Source organism: Theobroma cacao, chromosome 6 (genome assembly GCF_000208745.1).
Source record: "Theobroma cacao cultivar B97-61/B2 chromosome 6, Criollo_cocoa_genome_V2, whole genome shotgun sequence".
Taxonomy (NCBI): domain Eukaryota; kingdom Viridiplantae; phylum Streptophyta; class Magnoliopsida; order Malvales; family Malvaceae; genus Theobroma; species Theobroma cacao.
This window is the reverse complement of record NC_030855.1, coordinates 25,678,004-25,698,724: the sequence shown is the minus strand read 5'-3', so window position 1 is coordinate 25,698,724 and position 20,721 is coordinate 25,678,004. Positions and strand designations below refer to the sequence as shown.

The 20,721-nt window shown below is 35.6% G+C and overlaps 4 protein-coding genes across 5 annotated transcripts; 3 read left to right on the top strand and 1 right to left on the bottom strand.

Annotated features, from left to right (window-relative positions):
* LOC18597245 (non-specific lipid-transfer protein A) lies at window positions 158-499 on the top strand. The gene has a single exon (XM_018122880.1). It carries the CDS (start codon window positions 158-160, stop codon window positions 497-499), a length of 342 nt encoding a protein of 113 aa, XP_017978369.1.
* LOC18597244 lies at window positions 1,105-4,455 on the bottom strand. The gene is made up of 5 exons (XM_007026156.2): window positions 3,795-4,455; window positions 2,613-3,062; window positions 2,221-2,521; window positions 2,004-2,129; window positions 1,105-1,536 (listed from the first exon to the last, which is right to left on the bottom strand). The coding sequence occupies exons 1-5, from the start codon at window positions 4,194-4,196 to the stop codon at window positions 1,523-1,525; spliced, it is 1,293 nt and encodes a 430-aa protein (XP_007026218.2). The 5' UTR covers window positions 4,197-4,455; the 3' UTR covers window positions 1,105-1,522.
* Window positions 5,491-9,128, top strand: LOC18597243 (ubiquinol oxidase 4, chloroplastic/chromoplastic). 2 transcript variants are annotated; one of them, XM_018122482.1, is made up of 10 exons: window positions 5,491-5,566; window positions 5,657-5,807; window positions 5,908-6,100; window positions 6,216-6,309; window positions 6,571-6,686; window positions 6,891-6,999; window positions 7,588-7,656; window positions 8,034-8,105; window positions 8,189-8,236; window positions 8,492-9,128. In XM_018122482.1, exons 2-10 carry the CDS (start codon window positions 5,662-5,664, stop codon window positions 8,719-8,721), a joined length of 1,077 nt encoding a protein of 358 aa, XP_017977971.1. In that variant the 5' UTR covers window positions 5,491-5,566; window positions 5,657-5,661; the 3' UTR covers window positions 8,722-9,128. The 2 variants fall into 2 exon arrangements, with proteins under 2 accessions (XP_017977971.1, XP_017977972.1); XM_018122483.1 differs by having other exon boundaries at window positions 5,505-5,572.
* Window positions 13,355-20,200, top strand: LOC18597242 (E3 ubiquitin-protein ligase COP1). Its single transcript, XM_018123359.1, has 14 exons — window positions 13,355-14,166; window positions 14,884-14,961; window positions 15,275-15,430; window positions 16,064-16,417; window positions 16,894-17,051; window positions 17,220-17,285; window positions 17,624-17,702; window positions 18,224-18,379; window positions 18,519-18,617; window positions 18,695-18,799; window positions 18,914-19,093; window positions 19,245-19,355; window positions 19,430-19,600; window positions 19,993-20,200. Exons 1-13 carry the CDS (start codon window positions 13,771-13,773, stop codon window positions 19,595-19,597), a joined length of 2,106 nt encoding a protein of 701 aa, XP_017978848.1. The 5' UTR covers window positions 13,355-13,770; the 3' UTR covers window positions 19,598-19,600; window positions 19,993-20,200.

Sequence of the window (20,721 nt, the reverse complement as noted above, 5' to 3'; positions counted from 1 at the left end):
GCAATGGAAATACTACTGATGATGTATTAACTCAGCCTTAATGGTAGAATCAGAGTTTTACCTATAAATAAGTACCAAGGAGCCAAGGCCCATACACAGTCAAGCATCTCTCTCTTATTCTCTTTCTGCAGTTTTCAACAAAGAAATGAAGAAAACCATGGGTTTGTCTTGGTATCTTGGGGTTGTTGGATTAGTGGTTTTGGTTTCGACTGCAAGCTCCGTGCATGGAATGACATGCCAGCAAGCCCTAACGGAATTGATCCCTTGCCGGCCTTTCCTGATCGCTGTGGCACCCTCACCCACTGCTCCTTGCTGCACAGGTGTGTCTGACGTGAAGGCTGCAGCTAGCACCACTGAAGCACGCAGGGACCTGTGCGAATGCTTTGAAAAGAATGCCCCGGCTTACGGGGTTAAACCTGAGAAAGCTAAGCTGCTTCCTGGGTTGTGTGGTGTCACCGTTCCCGTGCCCATCGACCCCTCTGTCAACTGCGCGACGTAATAATTCTCGACTCTGGTTGCTTTTTGTTTCAGTTTTTTCAATGCATTGACACCTTGTGTTTTAACTATAGAACTTGCTCATGTTCATTCCTTTCGAACGTGCAGCATCACATAGGCAAAGGAAGTGCACTGAGGAGATGGAGCTGTGCTGCTGCCAACAAAAATAAAAACCTGGGGAGCAGCAATAACTTCAAACAAGAATTCCTATGGAGTGGGAAAATTTAATTATCTTCTTGTCTGTCATATGATTTGTATGAACAAGAAAATTTATGAATCCAAGTGTTTGATCCTTTCTTGAAAATTTTCTGATATCTCTACTCTAAACATCATTAAACACTCAAAATTTGGCCAAGTTGGTACTAGCTTGTTACTCATGCAAGAGATTCAAAAGGCATACACGGCCCTTAACTACGGTCTTGGCAACCTGGTTTTTTTACTCAATTTTCTGCAGCATCACAAAAATGTAGCCAAAAGCAGGGCTTTGATCTGAGGACTGTCAGCTTCAATGATCGGTTCACAAAACCAGGGCATTAGCCTTTGCCTAGCATTCTCTCCAATTGCATACTGAACTTGTAAAGCAAAACTGATTACGCAGATTTTTTATCATCTCCATAATCAACAAAATGACAATTGCATATTGCTATGAGCAACTTCAGCAAGATACAGAAATGTTGACAGAAAGCTGGACTCTTTATATAACTTAGGAAACTATACCAAAGTAATTTTACATAATCTGCAAAATGTTACAAGTAATTTATACCATGGCTTGCTTAAGGACCAAAACATTCACATCAAGATGCTTGAGTTCAGATATTAACTCGTACTAGCTACTTGACATTTGCTCCTTCATTAGAGTCTTGTTCACCAGTTGAAAAGTCCCTTTTGTTCTGTTTGGTAATATGCTTATTGCTGTCTAGCAGGCAAATTGAGATAACGCATCACCCTCTCAGCTTTCAACATGGTAGTTTTGCAAGCTGATAGCAGTGACGATGTTGCATTAAGCCCTCTCCCAGGTGTAGGGTATTCATGTCAAATTTTCTGTCAGACGGTTGTAGAAAAGTTAGGGATATGAAGAATATTAATTTGGCATAAACCAAAATGTCAAATGCTAGAAACATCTAGATATATTGTAAAATTCCTATATATGTATACATGCATTCCATTTGTACTTCAAGAAAATGTTGAACTTCCTTATTTTCAAATAGGGAAATGGCCAGGAAATAGCTTTAGGATGCTTCAACGCTATCTATAGTTTGATCTCTGGCAACTTGTACTTTTTGATCTCTTAGATGTCTCTCACTTAAAACTTAAAAGAATGCAGCAGTTAGAAAATGAAACCATATCAATAGCAGCATTCATTTTCCGGGCCTGCTTCTTGCTTTCATGGCCAACAGTATATGCAGAAGTTTTTGAACCAATAAACAAGTTCTGTTTATCTTTTATTTCTCTTTGGTTAAATTATTCTCACTCTCACTCACAGATGAAAAGGGGAGAATAAGAAATACCTATTGTCTTATTGAGCAGCCAGAGCAGTAAAGCTAGTTCAATCACAAATATTGTGTGGATTCCTGTTCTGTCTACCATGAATCCAAACACTGTAATTCCTGCTCTGTTGTGTTCTAGATATGTCACTGCAACACATGTTGGCAACCTGATTAGCACTATTACTGCAAAATATATGTGGAGTAAAAATGAATAAAAGGATGGTTTTTTCCTACTGACCTAAAGCCTGTCTCTTTTGAAAAGAGATTGTGTGTGCAAAAATGGGCACTAGATTTGTGTTGTCCAAATCATCCTCTCCATCTTCTTCTTCTTCTGATTCCCAATCAACACCAGCTGGAAGCATCTGAGAAGAAACAATCTGAGCTGTGGGGGTCTCACCATCAGCATCATCAAAAGAGTTGATTGTGGCACAGACATGCCACTTGGCAGCAAGGCTCGTAATAGACTGTGCTCTATGAGTGATCTTTGTTGCACTCCTCAGGCAGATGAAGAGTCCTGTCACCAGGCTTATGGAGCATAACTGCACCAATCACCACAGGAAAATTATGGATTTGACATTTAAGAATGTCTTGAAACTGTAGTTTTCTGTCCACTAGAAATTAGTGGCTTACTGCAAGTTCTCCAGCCTCATAGAAATTGACAGTAGTACTGGTCCGAGTGGTCATGAATAAAGCAATGAACTGACTTGCAGTGATAAACACCAGTGACAACAATAAAAATAAGCGAAACCGGTGACTTATGATCCGAAGATTTCTTCTTATTCTGAGGTGTTCTGCCAAGATTGAACCTACTTCAGTTTCCTTTCGAAAAACTTGAGCAAAGTCTTCCAGCCGAAGTATTTGCAGATGGCAAGTCAGTTGGTAGAGAATGCAGGCTAGGATGAAAATGGATGTTCGATAAAGCCATGAGGACAGCTGCAATGTGCAGGCAATGATGTCACTGACGTAATAGTTGCCAAGGTATGGAATTTGGCTGGCTCCAGTGGCATACCACCAAATCCTGTATGCGCTCTCGGCAGCAAAACATGGGAGGACAAATATACAGAGGAGCTTCATTGATTTCTGCAAATATCAGATGTCCACATTTTAGATGATACCATGAAATATATTGTTGAATGATTTAGATCAGATTTATCAAGTAGAACAAGATTTCTGTCCTACTTCTTCCCTTTTCAAACACCCCCTTTTAGAAGAAGAAATGCCACATTCCCCGGATTTTAAAGACTCAGAAATGCAGCAATTCCATTTTTCTGCTGGTTACCAACAAGCATCAGAACATGCTTTTTAGTTGTAGAACTAAAAGTTCCATTTTTGCATTAAATATAGCATTGTTCCTGTGATTCAGAAGAAAGAGATAAGCATTCAGTTTGTTTCCCAATCCCATCCATCAAATACTGTGATTGGCCTCTTCTGCAATACCAGTAGTAGAATGCTCTAACAAACTTCCAAAGTCTGATGATCACAATATTTCGTATTTATAGTTAAGAGGAAAAAAATTGTTCGTTTGCCCAAAACTAGCATTAAACACAATTATGAATTCTAAAATTGAAAAGAAAAAAGGCCAAATCTCTGCCCAAAACCAGCTCTGTTTAGAAGCTGCCAAAGCTCGTCTACAAGATATCAGAAAATCAGAAAGAACAAGGCTGAATTTGGAAATGGCTATGCCAAACTGCCTAAGCTGAATTCAACGCAGAGAGCTTGAATATATATACCAATAATATATATATATATATATATATATATATATATATATATATATATAAAAGAATGGGAAAATCTGCCCAAGGAACACACCTGAAGCTCCTTTGCATATCCTTGGCGAACCTTATCACTGACATCACACAATTTATCCAAGAAGAGGAACCTCCTGATTCCATATTTTCGAGCCCAAGAAGACAAACTGATGAAAGAAATCGCTGCAAAAGAAGAGAGAGATAACTGTACCAAGCCATCGTAAGGCCTTTGATGCTCCTCATCGCAGTTGGAGCATAAGAGAACAAAGTGGGATACGATTGGAACTCCAACGGCGAGCACGAAGAAGACAGACCAGGAGAGACCAACTCTCCACAAACTGGACTGATCTAGACAAACCCAGTAGAGGCATAAACTAAAGCTCTTCAGTTCAAGTCCTTCCTGAGTTATGTAGCCTGGATTTGCCCTGTTTTTAGACAACGAAGACTGCGCTTCACTTTCCATAGCTTTGGGAACTTTGCTAAAGTCAGATTCCGAGCCTGAGAGGATGACATAAAAAAGATGATCGCTTGAATGAGTAAGAAACGAAAAACTGCTGTTTCAACTCTCTTCACTGTCCCTTAATATGTGTACAGTTGTATTTTAATATGACTGCATGATTGGTTTTGTTGATCGTGGGACCCTTGCATGACAGACCAGTTGCTGGAGTCTTTCTGAATTCAAGGCTACCTCAATCTTGGGAGTGATTGTTGAAGCTAAGGATCACATAATGGGGGACAAAACAGCCCCTGAACTTTCCTTCTTTTTGACCAAGTTCGACTGTCAAAGACAGGCACAACCTTTCAGGTCGGTTAAGTTCAGTTTTACTTGGTTTGATTCTTATCAATTGGGGTTCGGAAAACAGGGTGTATGTTCTTTATTTTTTCTTCTTTTTAAAGTTAGCCCATTGCTGTGAGATAGCCATAGTTAACTACTAGTTCAGTCGAAAGATCAAGAACGTGAAAATCGCAAGGCACATTTGAAGTTCGTGGATCAAGGGAACATACAAGATGAGATTTTACTTGACAAAAGCAAGTTTGCCCCGTCAAAAAGGTTGGGCACCTTGTGTGCAAAGCCAGTTACTTTGATTAAACAGGGGCTGAAATCACATGCTCGTTTGCTTTTGGGCCACGAAAAAATATGAAATGAAAGTCAATTCGCATGACCATGAAGAAAGGCATATAGCCGCATAGAACAGGGATTTTGGTTGTGAAATCTATTGCCTCAATCAATCCCACCTACATCACCTTCCTTGACGTATTGAATTTGGATTGTTTTATGTTTTTCTCTCTCTCCAAGTAGAGAAACAGGGACACATCTCAGCTACAGCTGTTCCTAGAACCATGTCACTTTCAAGATTGGTCCAATGGGGAAACAAGTGGAAACTCCCCCGTTTCAAGAAATCTTTGTCTTCTGCTCATATGCTAATACAATATTTATGTAAATTATGCTAATGTAAAGATTTGATCTGTTCCAATCAGATTAATCCACAATTTCAGAGCATGTATAATAGTTGAAACTTTTGATTCCCCTTTATACACTTTCCTGCCATCAAATTCAGCATGTATTAAGTATTATTATTAAATTAATTTATCAAAATTATACCTAACAAATCGAGTTGATAATAATTTATCTCAATTATTTATTAAGATTTCGTTTGATTAAAGAAGAAAAATAAAGAAAGGGCTTTAAAAAAGGCCTGCTCTGTTCATGAATGGACCCAAAAACTTGCCAAACCAAAGCCCATGATGATATTAACTGCTGCAAACAACGGGCAGCAACAAGAAGATGCGCGCACCCAAACCGCCTTTCTTTGAAGAACTACCAAACGACAGGTAGAAGTAGGCTTCCGCTGACTTTTGTTCATCGCTCCTTGCCACTTTGCTCTCTCGGTTTCGAAGTGTCTTATTTTTTTAAACACGCAGGAGAAATGACGACGGCGAGTCTCTCTTCTGCGGCGTTTGCAACCTCAGTCTCGTCCTCTTTCAGAGCTAGAAACTCTAGAACCTCTCTCCCTTCCAACTACCAAAACCCTTTGCGTTGCAGTTCTCCCCCTTCCTATCGACCGCTGTCCGGGTAATTTGTTCGAGTAGTTTCATCGTTTTCACCATGTTAAATTTGTTATAATTATTCAAAAACAATTCGTTCATGCGTGTTTATTTGCATGAATTTTTAGGAAGTTGTATCCAGTCAAAGCAACACTCCTGCAAGAAGACGAAGAAGAGGTTGTAGTGGAAAAATCATTTCGGACGAAGGGTTTCCCAGGAAATGAGGTTGAAGAAGCATGGGAATCGCGTGCCAATTCATCATCTAGTGATTTGGAGAGATGGGTAATCAAGGTTGAACAATCCGTGAATATCTTCCTCACGGTAGAATTCAACTTTCTCTTTGATTCTGTTCAGTTTTATTGGAATTACTGTGACCCAAGCTTATTGATTCAGCCAATTTCATTCGTTATTGAAGTTGTTTGAACGTTTTGTTCAGGATTCAGTGATAAAGATACTTGATACATTGTACCATGACAGAGATTATCCTAGATTCTTTGTGTTGGAAACAATTGCAAGAGTTCCCTATTTCGGTCAGTGACTTCCACTTGTTTCTTTACATAGTATATTTTCTTGCTCTTCTCATTGTAAATATTAGAGGTTTTATTCTATAAAGTATACATTTTACTAGAATAAGGGGCAACATGTTATCTATTATTCTAGCCATTTAAGAGAAATTTTTTGTTGCAAATTTTCTTAAACTTGCAGTTATGATCTTTCATTTTCCGGATGTACTAAACGAGACTTTCTTGTTGACATGTGGGCATTTTATTTTATTTTTGTTCTTATGGCAGCCTTTATATCTGTCCTGCATATGTATGAGAGTTTTGGTTGGTGGAGAAGAGCAGACTATCTAAAAGTGCATTTTGCTGAGAGCTGGAATGAGATGCACCACCTCCTTATCATGGAAGTAAGGTCCTAAAATGGTTAATCTTGATGAGCATGAGATGAGTTGAAGAGAGAATTGAAAATTATAATTGGCGAAGATGATGGATGCTTTCTTTGATGATGCTTTAAGTGGGAAAAAAAAAACAAATGCGGAGAGATCATTCTTTCTTGTAATTATGTGTTCCAATTACTTAACTTTTCATAACATATAGCATTTTGGTTGCAGGAATTAGGGGGCAATTCTTGGTGGTTTGATCGGTTCCTTGCTCAGCATATAGCAATTTTTTATTATATTATGACAGTCTTCATGTATGCGATAAGCCCAAGAATGGCATGTAAGTACAATTATGTGGATTTTACTTGATAATTGCCCCTCACTCTCTCTCTCGCACATTTTTGCGCACACATCCTTTCTGGGATTCTTCTAGCCCCATCTTCCCGAATGATAAAAGGATGTTTCCTGTTCAATTAAAACCATTATATACTGTAATGAGTGAGTATGGAAAACTTATTCATGGACTTAAGTAGTTATTTATACTAAAGGTGCCAACGAACTTGGTAGTTTTTCTTGGCATAGAACCTACAGTCTGCTGCCCTACCGTCAACTTATTTTACTGGTTTAACAAGAAAGAGACAAAATAGAGAATGAAGAGATGGTTTTACATGTCTTTACATCTGCTCCATTAGAACGCATGCAAGCTCTACTCTGTTGGCTGCTTTTCTTGTGAATTCATCATAAAGAAAGAATGCTTCATATTTTGGAAATTTCTCCTTTTTTTCTCATCCTGTTTTATGGTCACTTATCTGGAAGCCTGCAACACCCGAAAATAAGCATTGTAGAGTAGGTGATTTTATTGAACCTCACTCACTTCCATTTATCTACAGTGCTTATCTTAATATGTTTGGTTTCATGACTACTGCAGATCACTTTTCTGAGTGTGTAGAGAGCCATGCATTTGAAACCTATGACAAATTTATCAGGGCCAAAGGAGGTAAGTTTGACAGATTTCTGGTTGTTTGTCTTGCTTTGCTAGCTTGCAGTTTGCACATGTATCATTTGACACAAGTTTGACAAAAAAATTCAGTCTCAAATTATCTTTCATAAGTAAACAGTATGCTGTGTAACCTCTGATGCTACGACTCAAACCATTTTGTATACTAGGGTACTTTGGATTTGCAACTTCTCTTGCCAGGGGCAGTTTGGAGGGCCACCAAGTCGGTTAGACTGGGGCTTTCCGACAAGTCTTTAGATTGTTGCATCAAATTAAATATGATCTTCACCGTGCCAGCATAATAGATTTTCATTTCATAATTCTTTTAACTGATTTTACCAATTTTGAACGGATATGTACCTTCTGTTTCTTTGTAGAGGAGTTGAAAGAGAAGCCTGCTCCCGAGGTTGCTATAAAGTACTACACCGGAGGTGACTTGTACTTGTTTGGTGAGTATTTCTTTTGACAGTGCATGGTTCAAGTCTTTTAATATGTCATATGGGTTTAACAATTCCTCCAAATTTCTGCCCAGATGAATTTCAAACTGAGAGAGCTCCCTGTTCACGAAGACCGAAAATAGGTAAAGTACAAGATTTGTTTCCTTTCTTCTTTTTATCCCCTTGTAAATGCCCTATATGTGTTCCAATGAGGTATATATCTGTTTGAATGTTGCACGAGTCCGCTTGTTCTAATTATAAAGACCATTCTTCCATTAAGTGACAAATGATGGCCTGACAGGGTATACAACAAGAAACTTTAGGAATTTTGTTTGTAAAGAGTTGGGCGTGGGATGTATATTGACATAAGTGGCTTGAATTTTTATGTCCTTTCCCAGAGAATTTGTATGATGTGTTTGTGAACATCAGAGACGATGAAGCTGAACATTGTAAGACGATGAAGGCTTGCCAGACTCATGGAAACCTTCGCTCGCCTCATTCGTATCCAGTTGATGGCTTTGAAGACATGCCTGGCTGCATGATTCCTGAAGCAAATTGTGAAGGTATTGTAGACTGTATAAAGAAATCTTTGACACCATCCCAAGTGAAGCAAAAGGAAGAAATTTGAGAGTAATAGATGAGGAACTTCATGTGAATCTACACATATAATGATAGAGATGTATACACAAAAAGAAAATTACATAGCTCCAATATATGCCCTTGATTAGTCAATAAAGTCTTGATTTTACACCTTTCTTAATGTAATTTGGCTATTTTTTCCCTGCTTAACACAAAGGTGTCCTGTTAGACATGCTTAAAGCCTGTGTAGCACAAATAGCAATAGGTTCATGGTGATTTCATTTTTTGGTGGGTTTAACTGTGATGCAGTTTGATTTTCAGAGTTCAAGCTTTTTGGAGTTGAGCTAAAATCTCGGCATGTATCATTACTAATAGAACTTTTTCAATGTTGAAGTTTTGTTGGAGGGACCAAAGCAAAGCTTTCAATGGTCAAATTGGAATTTGGCTTCTGACTAACGAATTGAGTTGAGTGATTAGCTTCGTTTTGGCTAGAGTTGATACAGGAGTATATTATTAGATTATTATTATTATTTAGGTCTCACATAGGAATTATCGTTATAATAAAATTTTCTTTTTATTTAATTTACTTGTACTAGAGCTTTAGGTTAATCATGTCCTATTTAGGAATAGAGTACTTATTTTATTTAAATTTCTTGTTAATTACTCTAATTGCATTAGATGATTAGAAGTTATAGTGTATTAGATAACTAAAAGTAGAGTTTTATTAAGATTTGAAATTATGGCATTGTGAAAAACACCTTTAGGCTTAGTTATTATACATTCAAATTGAGAATAAATAAAGAATATTCTTTTAAATAAGCAAAAGTGTTTATTTTCTCTAGACTCTTTAGCAAGAGGTTCTAGTATCTTTTTCTTGGGCAATTAAAATGGAATTTTGGCCATTATTCACCTTGGTGATGTTTTTAACGATTGTTATTCACCATCGAAATTAAAGTGAAGTCTTCTTTCAAACTCAAGAATGTCATACCTTGATTCCTAAGTCTCTAGTAGTAGTAGTTTTTAGGTGACGGTTTTCTTAAATCTCTAGTGACAGACAGCAATTCTTAGATGACGTATAAGTACTTCTTCATCAAATAACGATTCATGATGGAAAGAGTTAGTATTATCTTCTATCTCCTCGTCGTATTCATCATAAATTGGTTTTAACTCTTCCCAATTCAAATAATCCGTCACATGTAACTTCTCATGAAAATCAACTACTTCAATTTTGACTCATCCACCATTGAAATCAAAGGCGTGTAGTAACCAATCCTTTAATCCAACTATTGTCGTTTGATTTGTGAGTTCATCTTCATCACTGGAGTTACTGTTGTTGATTTGAGTAACATCATGTCTTGCATGTGGCTCTTGTCGATCTTGAATTTGATGATGTGATTCTTTAATCTTGATTTCATCTTTGACGATTTTGATGTCTTGACATCAATTTGGTATCAAAGCGAAATAATCATCACTTGCTTTGTAGTATGAGTTTTTCTTGCTATTGAGTTTCGACTTTTCTTGTTGATGTCATCGTCACATCATCATTGTCATAATTGTCATTCGTCATTTGAGTCAATAAAATATCGCAAGATGTCAAAATTGTCAAAGAATTAATCATGAGATCGAAATTGAAGAATTACATCGCCAAATACAAGATTTACAATAGCACTGGCAAGACATTTTGTTGCGAGCTAATGTTGAAGTAGTTAATTTTCATGATAAGTTACATGCAGAAGATTATTTGGATTGGGAAGAATTAGAATCAGTTTATGATTAATATCGTGAGAAGATAAAGATAATAACAATCATTATTTGATGAATAAGTATTTATATGTCGCCTAAGAACTACTGTTAAAAAAGATTTTGAAATTAAGGTATGACATTTTTGAGTTTGAAGGAAGATTTCACCTTGATTATTTCCTTGACTAGTTTTTTACAGCAAAAAAAGCTTTTGAGCTCAAATATGTTTATAATGAACATGTGAAGCTTGTTGCAATTAAATTGAAGTAGTATGTTACTATTCGGTGAGAAAATCTCAAGCAATATCAAGAAAGAAAAGATAGCAAAAAGATCAACATATGAGATAAAATGCGTCGAGAAATTATAAAACAAAGAAGATATGGATCTTGAAGATAATTTATTTTTATTTTTTTCTCTCAAATTGAGGGAGAACGATATAAAAGTATATTAGATTATTATTATTTAGGTCCCACATTAGAATTATAAGTATAATTGAATTTCCCTTTAATTTAATCTATGGACTTAGGCTAGTCATATTCTATTTTAAAATAAAACACTTTTTTATTTAAATATCTTGTTAACTATTTTAATTATATTATACATTCTCGTAGTTATTATACATTCAAATTGGAAATAAATAAAGAATATTCTCTTATTTACAACACCCTAATATTATTAATAAAATAGTGAAATCGACATAAATCGATTGATTCGATCCATTTACTCGGTTATAATATTTATAATTTCAAAATATTAATAATATTATGTAAAAAATATATTATTAATATCGATTTTTCAATCCGTTCTATTTATAAATTTTGAATGTTGAAAATTGAACATCTTATTTATCTTAATTGATTAATATTGAAATAAAAAAATTGAATTAAAATTATTGATATCAATTCGTTTGATTGATATTTTGAATATCATATATTGATATATCGTCTACTTAATTAATTAATATCAAAATTGATCAATCAAATCAAAGTAATTGAATTGATCAATCAAATCAAAGTAATTGAATTCAAATAATTTTAAATGAAAATATGCTAACCTTAATTTTCTTCAAAATGAATGTTCTAATTTGCTCTCCGATTTCACAGATATAGATAATACTAGAATCTAATGCAAAGAGTAGACTAAGCTCAAATATGGTACATTCATCGATGGTTTAGATTGGATTGGTCTTCTGAGTGCCTGCGGTGTTCCGATTTCTAACCGGAAATCCATCGCCCAGAGTTGAAGCTCTGGCCTAAAGATCAATCAATGTCACCTACGTCCTACTGTATAATTCTCGCATCCCATCAGAACTTAATAGCCTACCAACGTCAGGCCTGTAACACGACTTGGAACGTGAAAACAAGCCCCGTTCACCTCACAATCGCTGGTGTCGGAGACACCGGGGGGCCGGCATCTCTTTCGCACCCCGCTGACGTTTGAAATGTGATCCCGAGGCCAGCCACAGGTTCAACGATGTCTTAATGCCCAGCTGATATCATTTCTTAATTACGACGTGACCTTTTGATTTTACGTAGTCATGGTTGACCCCGTATGGCGTTTGATGAAGGGAATCGCGCAGCCATAGACTGAAGAATACGCAGTGTAAATTATCTAAAGATTTACCACAAAAACTTAAGTCAGCTGAGGGAGGCTCTTCCGATTTGAAATGAAAGGCCGATGTTGAACTGATTTCACGTTTATTCAATGCTTGATTTGATGGTCGTATCCATTAAAATTTATTTTAACTATACAAAATATATTATTAGTTCCAGATTCGATTTTAAATTTAAATTAATTGAATTTTTAATAAAAAATAATTAAAACTGATTGAATTATACTTGATATGGAATTAATAGACACTAATTTATTTCATTCTATTCTATTGATTTATATTATTAATGATATTAATATATACTTTAAAAATATTATTTAATATTTCATTAATGAAGTCTAAATATATATATTAAATATATTATTGATAAATTTTTGATTGATTGGGTTCTAAATTGTGAATATCAAACTCGATTAAAATAACTTAATAAGTCGTTCATTCGAATTTTTGAAAAAGAAATTGTTCATTATAATTATTGAAAGCGAAAAAATCGAATCGAATCAACCGAATCGATTTAGATTGATTGTTTCAATTTATATCAATTAACATTTATCTAAATTGATACTATTAATGTACCATCTATCTTAATTAATGTATAATATTTTATTTACATATAAAATATATTTTAAAAATATATTAGTAATGATAACTTTTTTGATTGATTGGTTTATAAATTTTAAATATAAAAAATTAATCAATATAATTTAATAATTTATTTATTTTAATCAATAAAATATAAAAAATAAGAAATCAAATCAAATTAACAGAATCACTTTCCAACAATTATTTCAATTATATTTCTAATTGCTACTACTGTTAAATATAGTAAATTGGTTGAATGCACCTTCAATCCATAATTAATGCATATTTTTTTAGTTACACATAATTAATGCATTATATTTAAAATCTCATTCAAAGTTGAAGATATTTTGCAAATCAAAGGAAAGAGTATTTATTACATGAATGCAAAAGGTTCAAGTAAAGACAAAACAGCTAACAACTTGATTTGAAAGTTCAGATAAAATTCTTCTGGAAGATAAAACAAATAATTCTCAATTATTACTTTATATATAAATTTTGTCCTTACAAAAAATTAAATTAGTAATTTTTTTATATAAAATTAATAAAATATTTTGAATTCAAAATTAATTAATTATTTTATATATAAAAAAATTTTATTAAATAGTATTAAAATTACAAAAAAAATAATAAGAATTTACCCCATTAAATAAACTGCCATCCCACAGAAAGAGCGGAACAAACAGTGGGGCGGGGGGGGGGGGTGTGGAGTCAAANTAAAAATGGGAGAAAGCTCGCAGAAGCCAAAAAGGATGTGAAAACGACGCCGGTTTTGTGAAAGTCTGTTGAGCCAAACGAATCAGAGAAAACGCCCGCCCAACGTGTTCCTTTTTCACCCTCACAAATTCTTCCCCCACACCTCACCATCCTCTCTCTCTCTCTTTCTTCTCAGCAATCGCTCGCCTGCACCAACGCATACTCCATTTTCTTTTCCTTTCTTTTCTTTTCTTTTCTTTTCTCGCAAACATTTCTTTTTTCCTTTCTTTTTCTGTCTTTTTGTACGGACACCAGCTCCCCAACTAACCAGCAAAACAGCTTTTATATTCTTCGCTCCTGGTGCTGCACGCTTAACTCCAACCACAAATTCCATTCCACGAACGGAAATTAAATTAAAAAAAAAGATAAAAAAGGAAAAGAAAAGAGAAACTCTGAAAGGACTGTATAAGCATGGGAGAGAGTTCAATGGGTGGGGCACTTGTCCCCACCGCAACTAAATCCGAACAACCACCATCATCGCCGGAAAGCACCGCTCCTTTGCCTCCGCCGACCGCTCCACTTCCTTCTCCTCCTCCTCCTCCTCCTCCTCCCCCTCCTCTTCTTCCTTCTCCACCTGCGATGCCGCCGTCCGCAGCGAAGGAAGAGGCTGCGTTGGAAGCTGACGCGGACAAGGACATGCTATGTCCGATATGCATGCAGCTAATCAAGGATGCTTTCCTGACGGCTTGTGGTCATAGCTTTTGTTATATGTGCATTTTGACTCATCTTCGAAATAAGAGCGATTGTCCTTGTTGTTCTCATTATCTCACTAATAGTCATATCTTCCCTAATTTTTTGCTTAATAAGGTTTGCATTTTTGTTTTTCCCCTCCTTTTTCAATCTTGCTTATATTTTAATCAGTATTTATGGTGATCCTTTGTTTGGCACTTGAGAACTAGAATATTTAATCATAAAATTTTTAATGCGACGGACATTGAAGCTTGATCAAAGAGTGTCTATCTGTATTAGCAAATTTCCAGTTGAAGTGACAGGTTTATACTAGTCCTATAGAAATGGAAACTCGATAGCTTAATTATTATTATTAATTTGAATAATGACATCATTGTATGGATGGGATGCTTTAATTTCAGTGTTACATGATTTACCCTGTTCTTTATTTTTATGGCATGATTTTCTAGACTTAGGTATCTAGGGGAAATTGGTTAAGCTGTGGTGAATTTGGGTACATAAATTGCGGAAAGCCTACTTATTTGTACTCTAGATTCTTGTTTTCAGTTTCCGAACTTAACTGACTCTTACTTGGGTGCTTGTTCAAATTCATAGTAAAGTGATTGGAAAGATCAACATGACAAGTAACTGGATAAAACTTCTTTTCCGTGTCTCCTTCATGCAACCAATTATGATGTTTAGTTTTGTCCGTTGTTCATTCATGCAACTGACATTGCAAATACATGTTTATGCTTTGTCTGGGTTTTTTGTTTGTTTACTTCTTTAGTAGTGTTGCTACCCTGTATATATAGACTTAGACTAAATTTTCTTAATGATATCTTTTAAATTTTGTAGTTACTGAAGAAAACCTCTGCTCGTCAATTAGCAAGGACTGCATCTCCGGTAGAACATCTTCGTCAAGCAATACAGCAGGTCTGTTATACTATATTAGAGAATTATTTGCAAGGAATACTAAACATGATAGTTACTTTTGTGTTTAAATTGTATGTTGAACCTGATCAACTTGTCAATGTGGTTATGCATTTGTTTACATTCCCTACATTCATGAATGATTAATGTTCAACTATTAAGGATCTTTTTGAATTCCTTTATGAACAGGCTTTATCATTAGTCAATGTTAAATTGTTTAAATGCATCTATAGATGCATTCTCTTTTCTCCATGCATTTAATAATGAGTAGTTGATTTCATTTAACAGAACGATTCTCCTTGTGATCCTTAGACAGGGTTGTGAGGTGTCAGCTAAGGAGCTAGATGGCTTGTTGTCTCTACTTGTTGACAAGAAGAGAAAGATGGAGCAAGAAGAAGCAGAGACAAACATGCAGATTCTACTTGATTTCTTGAACTGCCTAAGGAGGCAAAAGCTTGAAGAGCTTAATGAGGTCCTTAAACTTGAATTTATACGTTCCTGGAATTATCACATTTTTTCAGTAAATATACTATTTGATTGTTTGCTATAAACTTTCTCTAGTTGATAAATCTCCTTATCTTTTCTCGTTGACAAATCCTTTGAAAGTTAAACCTCATTGCTAGACACAGTCATTTATTAGATTGCATGAGCTGATAATTGCATGCAGAAGCTGAATTCTTGGCTAGAAGCTGTTAAGAATATTGATGTAAAAGAAAATGAACTACTTAAGGGTCTTTAGAGAAAAAAAAAAAAAACTACCTAAGGGTCAATGGTTACAAAGTCATAAAATGATCATATAAATAACCTTTTAGATAGAGCAGATAGAAATTTGAGTCCTAAATTTGTTATGCTTCCTTGAATTACAATTGTTTGTATAGACACAAGATGAAAGATGGCATTACCACTACTTTTTGGCTTTAGGTCTGTAATATTCCCTGGGTGCATCAAATTGAGCACCTTCGCTCCTTTAATGTACTTTCAGTGGTTCTAAATTAATCTTTTTGCCTGTTATTACACTTTCCCTTTTTCTGGGGTCAACAAGTTTTACTTAATCTTTTGGCTAACTGTCTTATATGTTTTCTTTTATTTTTTTTATTTATTGAAGATTCAAAATGATCTTCAATATATTAAGGAGGACATAAATGCTGTAGAGAAACGTAGCATAGAATTGTATAGGGCGAAAGAGAGATGCTCGGTAAAACTGAGGATGCTTGTTGATAATTCCTTTGCGGCAAAAACCTCGCCTTCATTGATTGATGAACATAACAATAGCATCATGTCTGGTGCTCACAATTTACGAGGCTGGATGGGTTCAGCCAGTTTCCAGAACAATGTTGATGTGAAAGCTCAAACGAGTTCACAGGGTATCAGGAGTAAAGATGCCTATGGTGGTTCAGATTTAGTGTACGAGACTAATTCAGGATTGGCTGCAGCAAGAAAGAGGCGGGTCCATGCACAGGTTAGTTGCCTTGCATATTTTCATTTTCTTGACCTATGCTGTTGGCTGGTGTAATGCTGTATTTATTGGTGATTAATAATCGTGAGAAGGTCTGAGTCTCTTGGTCCTTCAATTAAAGGTCCATTTACTAACAGTCTTCTTGTGGGAGGTCCTTAAATCTTTCCAATGGATTCTCATGTTCATAATCAGTCTTTTGAAACATGTGATGGCGAGATTTTAAGTTCCTGACCTGTGCTATTTGTGCTGGTATTCTGTCGACCAGCTACTCTTTGTAGCGTGCTGCTCAACAGATTTATGGAGTGAATGAAGACCTCTCATTGTTGTTAGAGTTATATTTCCCATATATTCTATGTTCAGATAAATAGGCCAGTCAATCCTTCACAAATCATATCTAAATTTATTTTCTAGGCAGAATTTTTATAATTCTTATCTCTTGCCACAATTTTTTTTTTTTTAATAAGTATCGCTTGCCACAGTTTAATGACCTACAAGAGTGCTACTTGCAAAAGCGGCGGCATTGGACCAAACAATTTCATAAACAGGAAGGAAAAGACCCAAATGCAATGAATAGAGAAGGTTATAATCCTGGTCTTGAGGATTTTGAGTCTGTGTTAACTACTTTTACACGATACAGGTACATAATTTTTGTTACTAGCAATTGCAATTTGTAAAATTTTAATCTTGTTTTTCCAGGAAAATGTGCTGGATCTTGCCCTGTCACTGTTCTTGTCTTTTATGTAATATTTGTACTTTTCTGCTTTAGATACTTATCTTTTTTGTTTTTCTTTTCTGTTCTAATTAGTCGATTGAGAGTCATTGCTGAACTTAGGCATGGTGATATTTTCCACTCTGCTAACATTGTCTCAAGGTGAGTCAAAAGTGTATCATTCTATGTAGTTTCTTCATATTCATCAGAGGGTCATTAACCAGTCATAGTCGCACAAAATTTGGGTTCCTTTGTTATGTTATGTTTTCTGACACCCCTTTCCCTTTTTTTCAAAGAAAAAACTTGTTTTACCTATCTTGAGTTGCACTTGTTTAATAATTACTCTTGTGGTTTTATTGATATAATAATATGGCAAGACTTAATTGCAAATTTGAAGTTTTGTGAAGAAACACAGCAATGATTATCTTTAACTTCCATTCATAAAATTTTTCTCTCCCTCTGTATCTTTAGAATTTCTAACAACTTTAATGAATTTGCAGCATAGAATTTGATCATGATGATGAGCTATTTGCTACTGCTGGAGTGTCAAGGCGCATCAAGGTTTTTGAGTTTTCCTCGGTAAGCATTGGATGATATTTTAGGTTTCTTAGGTAAAGTTCATGATTTCTGAAATTTTTAATAGTCTTAGCGTCTTCAAAAAGGAGATTTGTTGCACTAATGATAAGGAGGATGCATTGTGTTCTATAATGTAGTTACTTCTGGTTTCAAAAATTTAAACCCTTACAAGTTTTTGTTATAATGGAGTTTCTGTAGTTGGCATATTACTGCCATGGTGTTTGTATGCAACTGTTTTGGATTATTGCCATCTAACCCTGTTTAGGTAATTTTCTGTAGCTTTGATTGCAGTGATCAAATGATCAAACCATAAAATTTGGTTTTGCAAATCTTTGGCTATTTATTGTTGTGATTCCATTTTGAGACTGATTAATCTGCCAATATATACTTTCCTGAATGAGGCTTCACCTGAACATTATTAGGTAGCCATTCTTCTACAATGATGATGCATGTATTAGTGTCCTTTAATGATATAGTTGGGTCTTTGCTTAACTGGTCAACACTTACTAGTTCGTTTTCTGCAGGTTGTGAATGAACCAGCGGATGTGCACTGTCCTATTGTTGAAATGACCACACGATCTAAGCTTAGTTGCTTGAGTTGGAATAAGTACACAAAAAACCATATTGCTAGCAGTGATTATGATGGGATAGTAACTGTCTGGGATATAAGGACTCGGCAGGTACAAATGATAGCTCTTATTTTCTAGCCTCCATGTATTATTCTCTTGCAGGTTGCTCCGCACAAACATATCTGTTATCGTGTATGCTCCAGTCATTAACAGTTGATAATCTTCAATAAAATGGTTTTTAACTTTACAGAGTGTGATGGAATACGAGGAACATGAAAAGCGAGCTTGGAGTGTTGATTTTTCTCGCACTGAACCTTCAATGCTTGTATCTGGTAGTGATGACTGCAAGGTAAAAGGACTTTTCTCCATTGGACGAAGCTTGTTCTTGGTTTTGCAAGTTAGACTAAGTTCATTTATATTTGACAGGTCAAAATTTGGTGCACAAAGCAAGAAGCGAGTGTTCTTAATATTGACATGATAGCAAACATCTGTTCTGTCAAGTACAATCCCGGATCCAGTGTTCATGTTGCAGTATGTATTAATTAAACACTTTCTACTATAATTGTTTCCATTGACTGGTTAAAATCGCTTCCAGACAAAATAATGAATAAAGTAGGGATTGTTAAGGTTTTTTAACATTTGCAGGTCGGTTCTGCTGATCATCACATTCACTATTATGACTTGAGAAATGTCAGCCAACCGCTGTATGTGTTTGGTGGGCATAGGAAAGCTGTTTCATACGTGAAATTTTTGTCCAACAATGAATTGGCTTCTGCATCTACTGACAGTACACTGCGGTTATGGGATGTAAAAGAAAATTTACCAGTAAGTAGACCATCTCATATTCTGGAATTCATACTGTTTATTAACTGCAACTTTTTATTTATCCAACCTGAACGTCTATGGAGTTACCATCTGACTTAGCTTTCCAGAATACCCAGACTAAAACTGCTCTTTTTTGCTTTTATTCTGTCAGCTACGTACTTTTAGAGGTCACATGAATGAGAAGAATTTTGTGGGTCTCACAGTAAACAGTGAGTATATTGCTTGTGGCAGCGAGACGAATGAAGTATTTGTTTACCACAAGGTTAGTCACCATATTGGCATACGGTGTTTTGGCATCAAAACAAGTTTATAATGTAGTTACATCGATTCTTGCAGGCTATCTCTAAACCTGCAGCTTGGCATAGATTTGGTTCTGACATGGCTGATGCTGAAGAGGATGCCGGATCTTACTTCATCAGTGCCGTATGTTGGAAGAGTGATAGTCCCACAATGCTGACAGCAAACAGTCGAGGAACAATCAAAGTGCTTGTTCTCGCAGCCTGATTGGTAAAACTCATAAGCAGTTCAAATCACTCTTCTAAATCCACCATTGAAAAAACATTGCATCTTTTGCTAGTTTGTCGAGAAACTAGCTTGTACATGTCAATTAAGGTGAAATGGGCAGGTTAGGAAAGTTGCTAGACCCATTCTTGAATGTCCACATTACTGTTTTTATGTATCAATGTCTATGGAGTCTTGATGGGTCTTTCCTTTTCTGGCTTGTAATGGTCGTGGTCTGTAGAATATGATCGAATTAGACTGCCCCTTCTTTTGCCTCTTGCTTCCAAATGAATGTTTAAATTCCAAGTGCAAAGTCCATGTTAGGCAATTTTTGGGTAGGAAAATAAAACAAAAAAAAAATTATGTTTTACCTCTTCTGGGATTTCTTTATATTTCAGGTTGCCACCAAACTTTCTCCCTTAAGTAATATGCTTTCATCCTCTGAAAGCCCCATCTTACCAGAAATGGACTGCAGGGGAACTGAAATGGACCCGAGGGCAACGATGTTGCAGGCACCCAATCCCAGTTTCCAAACTCATTTCTTCTTTATTCAAACTTTTTCCTCTTACCTTATCAATTGAGATGGGCTAAAAAAAAGTTATCTCATGTCTTCTTAGGCTTAAAGCGAAGCAAATTTATTACCTCTATCTCTATGATTACCATGGCCAGAGTTTTCTTTGCTCAGATGAAGGAGAATCATGTGATTTGACCTTAGCCACCCACTGTTTCAGCAAACCATGTTCCAGTATTCTTAAGAGTGGGTGGAAGTCCTTGTTTTCACTTGCCATTCAGGGCCCAAAACCGGGGACATGGGCCTGCCACTAATCATCGTCCACCACCGCCCCACCACAAATAACTGGTGAATCCCCTGCTTTTCCACGCCAATTCCCAGCCACACGACTCTGTTTTCTCTCTCAAGGACAGAAAATACAAAATTCATACCATAAAAAAAAAAGAGAATAAACAAAATTTGGTATTTTTTATAATTTTTATATTAACATTATTAAGAATATCAAATTAAGATTAAAGTTTTTAATTGATAATATAAATTAAAAATTTTAAATATAGAAAAAAAAAAAAAACCCAATCCGAATATCACGTGTGGTGAGACAGAAATGGAAAACTTT

Bases quoted from the DNA above. Each gene is read 5' to 3' on its own strand.
- LOC18597245 (XM_018122880.1), top strand. From the start codon at position 158: ATGGGTTTGTCTTGGTATCTTGGGGTTGTTGGATTAGTGGTTTTGGTT.
- LOC18597242 (XM_018123359.1), top strand. From the start codon at position 13,771: ATGGGAGAGAGTTCAATGGGTGGGGCACTTGTCCCCACCGCAACTAAA. The intron at 17,286-17,623 runs GTGAGTCAAAAG...ATGAATTTGCAG, and splicing joins TCTGCTAACATTGTCTCAAG to CATAGAATTTGATCATGATG. The intron at 19,094-19,244 runs GTAAGTAGACCA...TTATTCTGTCAG, and splicing joins ATGTAAAAGAAAATTTACCA to CTACGTACTTTTAGAGGTCA.
- LOC18597243 (XM_018122482.1), top strand. From the start codon at position 5,662: ATGACGACGGCGAGTCTCTCTTCTGCGGCGTTTGCAACCTCAGTCTCG. The intron at 6,101-6,215 runs GTAGAATTCAAC...CGTTTTGTTCAG, and splicing joins CCGTGAATATCTTCCTCACG to GATTCAGTGATAAAGATACT. The intron at 8,106-8,188 runs GTGAGTATTTCT...ATTTCTGCCCAG, and splicing joins AGGTGACTTGTACTTGTTTG to ATGAATTTCAAACTGAGAGA.
- LOC18597244 (XM_007026156.2), bottom strand. From the start codon at position 4,196: ATGGAAAGTGAAGCGCAGTCTTCGTTGTCTAAAAACAGGGCAAATCCA. The intron at 2,522-2,612 runs GTAAGCCACTAA...TGATTGGTGCAG, and splicing joins ATGAGGCTGGAGAACTTGCA to TTATGCTCCATAAGCCTGGT. The intron at 2,130-2,220 runs GTCAGTAGGAAA...CATGTGTTGCAG, and splicing joins TCAAAAGAGACAGGCTTTAG to TGACATATCTAGAACACAAC.